This window comes from Acanthochromis polyacanthus, chromosome 12, assembly GCF_021347895.1.
Source record: "Acanthochromis polyacanthus isolate Apoly-LR-REF ecotype Palm Island chromosome 12, KAUST_Apoly_ChrSc, whole genome shotgun sequence".
NCBI classification, from domain to species: Eukaryota; Metazoa; Chordata; class Actinopteri; family Pomacentridae; genus Acanthochromis; species Acanthochromis polyacanthus.
Window position 1 is genome coordinate 23204559 of NC_067124.1, and position 8019 is coordinate 23212577.

Consider the following 8019-nt stretch of genomic DNA (forward strand, 5'->3'; position numbering starts at 1 on the left):
GTAACAAGAACAAAAAACAGATAACAGAGAGACAGACAGAGAGTGAGAGACAACAGCGTTGCAAGCTGTTCGTCCACTGATCCAGGGTCAGTCCTGAGTCAGGACAATACCACCCCCCTTCAGCTGGGTGTGTCCAGTCCTTTTATTTCTTTCCTTTCCACACTCCTTGCAGGTGTAGTGATAATGCTGCTTCGCCAGCCTTTTCTTTGGTGGTTCGCCTCTAGCTCCTCATCTTCCTGGGCAGTTTTCTTAAGGCTTTTCCCGAGAAATTGGCAAAGTAAGTTTACACGGCACACAAAGAAATAAATAAGTTACTATCGGTCTTCTGATTGTGTTATATCACCAATATTCCTACCGTCGCCACACTATGCTGGTATGTACAGTGACGCTATTATTACAGGCAGAACTCCTTTAGCAAAGCGGCTACTTAAGAAGAAAAGTAGAAATACAATTTGAATAAAGTGCTAACTTGACGGAAAATTGAATCTCATACTGTTTTGTCACATTATTTTATTTTCGGCTTAAACACTGCGTTACTTTTCTGAGTTTTAATCAAGTTTCCAAACCTTTTCTGCACTTTTCCCAGGTCCTATGCGGTGAAAAACATGGCCGACATTCTGAAGAGATACCCACGCCCCCTTTACATCACATAACCCAGCATGCTGTTCGGATCGGTTCGGACATCGTTTAGAATTCTTTGATCTTATTAGGAATGTTTTCGGAAGTGTTATGAATTCAGAGGTTTGATGTTTAGAAACATGCAAAAATGAATCGTTGTCGGCAGGATTCGAACCTGCGCGGGGAGACCCCAATGGATTTCTAGTCCATCGCCTTAACCACTCGGCCACGACAACCGGATGATATAAAGCTATCACAATAGAATTTTGTTGTAGTGGTATCCATGAATGTAAATTGTGCAGTTGCATACGCAACCCATTTTATTTCGAACATGGCTCTAAAAATTATGGAAATCCTAGTGCCGAGAACTCATTCATTCATTCGAACCTGTATCTATTGTCGAAAATAAAGACAAGGATAGTGCTTATTTAAACAGCCAGTTCATCTAAGGAAATGCAGGTGTTGGTAAAAAGAAAAAGGTCCCCTATAAAGTCCCATAACACAATACCCCAAATAATTAACTAATAATAATCACAACATATCTGCGCCTGTGTTGACCAAATAGTCTATTCATAACCCGATGATAACCAGTGTAAGGGTAGCACCTCATAATAACAGAACAATAAAATGGCTTTTATTGTTCCTTAGCAACCTGTTACTTCGATTACAAAGAGGTCATGTCCTATTTATAGTCACGGGAACCATTCTTGTAAACAATACAGCCACTTTTCTTCCAGTGTAATGAAAGAGTATAAAAGGAAGAACAAGCACATTTGACAATCATTTACTGCTTGCAACCTAGATTTTCTCCTAACTTTAATTTTTCAATTCCACGTGAGACAACTTTTTTCAAGAATGAGCACAAAAAGTAATTAATGCAAAACCAGATCTGTCACATGATCAAATGTGTGCAGAAAAACCTAAAGTGTACTAGGGATGTGCGGACGAGTCGTTTAATCGGTTAATTGTCGACTCATTTATTAAACGGTTAGTATTTTACTAGTCGGTCAAACGCTAGTGTGCCCCCCCCCCCGCACAGCCACGCTTCGCGGCCCCCGGTCCCGACCGTGCGCCACCATGCAGCTCTCCGCTCGGCCGTGCGCCGCACACTCGTCCCGTCTGGGCTACCTGGTTGATCCTGCCAGTAGCATATGCTTGTCTCTTTTTTCAACCCCCGCTATACCCCTTATCATTAGCGGTGTTTTGACCACTCCAGCTCCAGCTACACCCACTACGTCCCTTCCTGCCACCCCGAAGCAAAGCATCGGCTCCACTATGTGCTGCTTGGACTGTCATGGCGCACCGACCCGCTGCCGTTACGCACAGACGCAGCGGCACTTTCTGTCTCAGTGGACGACTGAACATCTTCATCAGAGGGTGAATATTCCTCTTCAGAATATGAGTAAGCCAATACTTGACAAAGTACTTTGTCAGCGTTGACCAGACCTCTCGGTACGGTGAGTTTTCTCACTCTAAAATGTGCCGTCTTGCGCTCTGATACGCTCCGACGGCGAGTCTCGTCTCCTCGGTTTTCAAACTCTGTAAACTCCAAAACTTTGCATGAAAACACGCCCACAACTGATGCTGAGATTGAAGTTCCAGATGTCCGCCATCTCCTGGTGTACAGTACATGAGGCACATGAGGCAGTATATTTGAAGCTATGGCTTGTTATGTTCAGCAATGTTGCTTGTGGCAATATTGCGACTTTGGCGCTTAAAGGGTTAAATTGCAAGTTCAATACTAATTTCCGAACCGACTAGTCGTTAATTTTATTGGCGACGAGTCGGTTCGGAAATTAGTCGAAATTCCCATCCCTAAAGTGTACACATTCATTTATATGCATTTTTGCTTAACACCTCTTCCTGTTTTACAAGAAATGACTTCAGAAAAGTCCTGTGGCATTAAAATAGGGTAAGTGTGAATGTAAGCAGAAAAAATTAAAAATAGCAGCATGGGTAAGCTCAGCAACAGTTAGGCTCGGGAACGAAACTAGGCCAGCCGGTCTTACGGGCTTAGTTTCCTGTTAGAGAGGATGTTCATTTGCAAGAAAGACAACTAAGATAACTCTCAGATTCTGTATGATGACGTTCTGAGATTATTCATCAAAAAAGCTATCTTTAACAGGTCATGTAGATGCTACAAAAACTGGAGAAGCTGAAGAAGAGACGCAAAATCGTGTTTAACAAACTTTATTTAGTCATGCTTGATACTACACAAGTACAGCATTTAAGCAGCAGCTTCTGTTCAAGTGGTTTTTTTTGGCATATTTTAACGATAATATTGTATCGTTGCTGTAAAATAAAAGAGCTTCAAAAACAGAAAACAATGTTAACTTCATGAAAGAAAATATATAGCTGCCTTTACTACTTATATGAAATCCACATAACACAACAAGTTTTGATGAATGATTATGACAGACAGTGAAGTAGTTAATCTCACAGTGGATGGGTGTAGATTGTTTAACTAATGCTTACATTTGCATTTAACTGTTGTTTTCAAAGCAGAAGTGTGTACTAGAAAAAGCCCAGCTACAGTGACCTGGGGATTTCCCACATCTCCAAATACGATTATAAATGCAGACAGAGCAGAGGCGTATGTCATGGTTTTCCAGTTCCTCTTTAAAGGAAAAAAATGTGATCATCATGAGTGTACACGTAGCTCGGATTTTTTTTTTTTAAAACTCATATGGACAAAATGATGCAGACAGATAAACAAAAAAGACGATTCAAAGTGATGTACACACTCTCTGTCCACAGTAGTATTTGAAAGATCAGATGAAACAAAACTAAACATTTACAATGTCTCCAAATGTTTCAAATCAGATTTTCAAAAACTATTTCTTCACAGTTTTGTTCACATAGCAAAAAGACTAAATTCTGTTCAAAAAGACATTACAACATACAACATTTAACAGACTCCAAACCCTTAATAGCAAAAAGCTGGAACCTGTGTTGGCTCAGTGCAAATTAGCAGTTTAATCTAAAGAAGATAATCATGCTTTTTCAGTAATACCTCATCCCTGAATGTCTTTGGTCATAGGACTGTAATTCCATTCGTTTCTTCTTCATTCATTCATTCATTTTTGACAACAGGATGAGCAGTCTAGAAGTGAATGAATCAAGTTTTTCGTCTGAATTCCCTCTTTCCATTGTTACCTGCAGAATTTCCTACAATTCAGCATACTTTTAAACCTAGATCTTGGTGAAAACATAATAAAATGTGGTGACACCTTGGAAACATTCTGCATGCAATGCAGGAACAGCAGCTGGACTAAGGCAGCTTTCATCCAAAAGGTCCAAGAAATCCAAAAGTCAAATGGTCTGAGCTACAAATGTAATTGGGCGCTGATAAAACAGACTTACTACCATCATGATAATTGGCCTTCAATCTAAGACTAGCAAAAAAGAAATAACCTCATCTACCTTTTACACATGAACATTTAAATTCGTGACAAATGAAGGTCGCTCATTTCGACACATTCAGAGGTTTGCTGCTAGTCTTAGTTTTCCTGTTACGAGAAGTACCTTGTTGTCTGTCTTAAGCAGGAGAGTCTTAATGTCTCCATTGCCTTTTGCTTGGTTTGACGAAATAAATTCTAAAAATAACTTATGACTAAGTTACTTAACTTTTAATTTGTAACTGTAATTGTTACTCATTAAACAAATTTACATACAGTAAAGTGGGTCATCCTTTACTACCTACTCGAGGCCCATTTTTGTAAAGGCAGAACATGGCTGTTCATCATGCATTTAAGTAGTATTTAACATGCTGACTTTCCTTCACAAACACACACCTGTAGCCAACAAGCTGCCATGCACCATGCTGGCTATCTTGCCATCCAAACATGCTCCACATGCCTATTTTTCTTGCTCCTTGATACCTAGACTGTCTCCTCTTCCTAGGCACGGTTCTGTGAAGACCCTCAGCAGTGACAGTGGAGGACTGGGTCTATCTGTATCCATGTTCTGGTGGACCACCGCATGTACAGTCTGTGGAGGAAGACCGATCCCTGTGCCCACCTTTGTTTAACCCCTTTTCACCTCTTCTTCAAGACGTCAGTTGATGTTTTAAGGCTAGAGGAATCATCAACAATAAAGGGTTGTCCAATGAAGCCTGTACATTGTGTCCGCTTGGTTTTCGGACGTTGGATTTAAACGGCAGGGATTATGAAAGCAGCTAGTCATTCTTCCCCCTGAAGTTGTATTTAAACACAAATATGCTTCATCGTGGATGTCTTTGGACCCAAAGTGTAGATCAACATCAAGTCCTTCTTGTCGAGTGGTTTGAGGGATGCATTCAAAAAAGTTTCTTTTTTCGGCGTCTTCTTTTTTTCCTTGATGGTATTCTTCAAACAATACTGTAGTGGGGATAAAGGAGACACACTTAGATTAGGAACAAACTGACTACACATACGCAAAGTCTTTTTGGGGATGGTTATTGACATGATGAAAGAAGAAAGTAAAACTAAATTATGGTTGAATTACTGCATTTAGATTGGGTTCTTAAAAAAACACTCTTAGAAAAAAACATGTAGATGCAGTTATGGCAAATTTCTAAAACAATAGTGTATGTGTGTAAGCATTTTCCATTACTTACATAGCTTAGTAGGAAAATTACAAGTGCTAACATCAGCACCGCTGTAGCGAAAATAACCAAGTAAGTATCCGATGGTTTGTATTCAGTGGGACCAACAGGACAATCTGAAAATAAAAACAGACATTAAAGTTACACAAGTCTGAACCAGCATGAACTGCATCACACAGTGAGCTGCTCAGGTCAATGTACAAATGATACACAAGCATTCAAACGAAGGAAACTCAAGTGTGGTTGAATCAGTGCTTTTGCAGATTTGCTAGCTGACTCCTCAGTCAAGCTGAAACGTATTTAGCCATAAAAATGCTGCAGAAAGATACTGCTAAAACAAATGTAATGCTAGTCTGGACAAGATCTACTCAGAAAAAGACAGAGCAGCTGCAAAACGAGCAAATGCATACTACACAACTGTTACATGGACTGATATTTGAGAAGAACAGTGATTTTTTTTAGACACTCTAAAGATCATTGTTCTCTGGTTCTCCCAAAGTCCATCTTTTAAGCCAAAGATTCATGTTTTTGTCAACTTAGTGCTCAGAATGTAGCAGCTGACTCGAGCCTATAAATTCCTCGATTCAAATATATTTGAATGTTGGACACCTTGGGGAGCTAGGGAGGTTTTGGAGACGCGTTTGTAGAAGCTGAAAGAAACATAACCTGCAAAAACGACTTCAACCCACTTTGATTTTTACCTGGCACAGTGAGGAGGATCTGCCCCTCTCGGTTCTGCTCGCCGACAGGTGCTGCCAGGTGACACCTGTAGACGCCGCTGTCGCTGCACGTTACGTTGGGCAGGTAGATGTCGTTGGACTCATCCACAAACGACACATTCCTCTCCACGCCACTGTACAATCTCACCAAACCACTGGGGAAGCTTCTGGTCAAAAGGCCACTGACATCAGATGGATCCTCTCCAACCTGCAACACCATCAGCACAGTGTTAGATAGATATATAGCACTCTGATCTGACAAGAACCACACACCTCACAATCTGACAGTACAGAGTGAACAGAAACAGATACACACACTACTTAAAATCAACATCAAAACAAAACCTATTACTAACTCTCGTTCTGTTCGTTTAGTAACTCCTTCTGCCATCACTAATAATACAGCCACTGCTACTACTCTACATAATTAGCTTCACTTACTCTTTTTGTGCTTTATTTTTGCTGATAACAATAAGCTGCATCCTTTTATGTATACGTACAAAATTACTATTTTGAAGAATGTTTAAATAATCAGTTTAGAGACCAAACAAAAAAGCTGACTATCAGTAAATTATGATTTGGCTCATTTAAAGATAGTAAACTAAATATTTGAGGGTTAGACTGTTGATTTGACAAAATATGATGTTTCAAGATCACTTTAGGCTCTGGAAATTGGTTGTGGATGTTCTTCAGAATTTGCTGCTATTTTACAAACCAAACTCTGAACTGATTGAGAAAACAATAAACATACTCATTGACTAATTTTTCTTGTGTCATTTACAAAGAAATAGGCCAAATAATCTCAGGTGCAGTTTTTCAAACTTAAAGATTTGCTACTTCACTTACTTTTAATTTTACAATAAACTGATTTTTTTTCTTATTTGGTTTATGAATCAAACTCAAAAAGCAACATTTAAGATATCATTTTTTCTAATTAAAACCTGTAGCCATTTTTACCTTTTTCTTGGTGTTTTATAAACTAAACATATAATCAGTTAACTTAAACTTCAGTGTAATAAAATAGCCATCACAAATAATTTACTTATGATGCACTTTTGCCATTATGAAAGCTGCTACACAGATAAATGCAAAAATAATTGAGAATTACATTATGGTCAATAATAAAATTGTCTTTGAAAAAAACCCTACCAACAGAAATACACTGTGTGCCAGAACAATAAGAAGTAAAACTGATCTGTTCATTGGCATGTATGTTCTATGAGGCTATTTATTGCTTTTTTACAGAGTAACAGAAAGCGAAAGTAGCTGCTGCAATCAATCAGTAAGAAACAGACATGCTATCCTTTCTCTTTCTGGAGCTGTAACTCTGATGGAAACATTTGCAATACATTAGCACATTTCTTTTACCTTGTACCACCTCACTGCTCTGTACTGGACACCGGGCTTGTGTTTAGCGGTGCACGGAAGAAAACCATCTTCTTTAGAGAGAAACACAACCTGAGGCATGTCCTCCAGGACGGCTGCACTCAAAACCACGGTCACACCTGAGGAACACAGCAACACGTTGAGTTACATTAAACTGTAATTCAGTTTTTGCCTCCTACACAGAAATGGCATAAAACGCAGCCAGCTCTTGTTTTAAAAAATGCAATGTTAGCTGACCAGGGACTGTGCTTTCATAGAAGCTAATTACGATGAGGTTAAATACGAAGGCTTTAAAAACACACACTTACCCAGGGACAACAGCACAGAAAGGTTCAGCAACACTGGAGACATTTTCACGTTGTTGTAGAATAAGCTGATAAACTCAAATGAAAGCGATGAGATACGCATTTATATACCCTGTGTTCACATCAAATCAGCCCGCCTACTACCCTGTAAGTAACCCCGCCTTCAATGGCCAGGCGACACGAGACGTGCTTCAGACACTCCGCATGACACCCTCTGTTGCTCGAGCGCTGTCATCCAATAGTCTGTGTCATGTGACAGCGTTGCGATCCGGTAGTCATATGCATGCCGCTAGTGACCGTGGATGTTGAAGAAGAAGAAGAAGAAATAGTTGTTAGCATATGTCTATGGTTAGCATTATGAGCTCCAGTGATGTCCTCTTTCCTGTCCTTTTCAGTGAGTATGTCA

The 8019-nt window shown here is 39.7% G+C and overlaps 1 protein-coding gene, 1 long non-coding RNA gene and 1 other non-coding gene across 3 annotated transcripts; 1 reads left to right on the top strand and 2 right to left on the bottom strand.

Annotated features, from left to right (window-relative positions):
• The first annotated feature begins 172 nt into the window (after nucleotides 1–172).
• On the top strand, nucleotides 173–4737 carry LOC127536535 (uncharacterized). Its single transcript, XR_007945558.1, has 3 exons — nucleotides 173–277; nucleotides 587–674; nucleotides 4522–4737. It is a non-coding gene; the product is annotated as an uncharacterized LOC127536535 (long non-coding RNA).
• Nucleotides 773–854, bottom strand: trnas-aga (transfer RNA serine (anticodon AGA)). The gene has a single exon. It is a non-coding gene; the product is annotated as a tRNA-Ser (tRNA).
• Nucleotides 2793–7741, bottom strand: cd83 (CD83 molecule). The gene is made up of 5 exons (XM_051957202.1): nucleotides 7617–7741; nucleotides 7291–7427; nucleotides 5905–6130; nucleotides 5216–5319; nucleotides 2793–4976 (listed from the first exon to the last, which is right to left on the bottom strand). The coding sequence occupies exons 1-5, from the start codon at nucleotides 7714–7716 to the stop codon at nucleotides 4824–4826; spliced, it is 720 nt and encodes a 239-aa protein (XP_051813162.1). The 5' UTR covers nucleotides 7717–7741; the 3' UTR covers nucleotides 2793–4823.
• Between the last annotated feature and the right edge of the window lie 278 nt (nucleotides 7742–8019).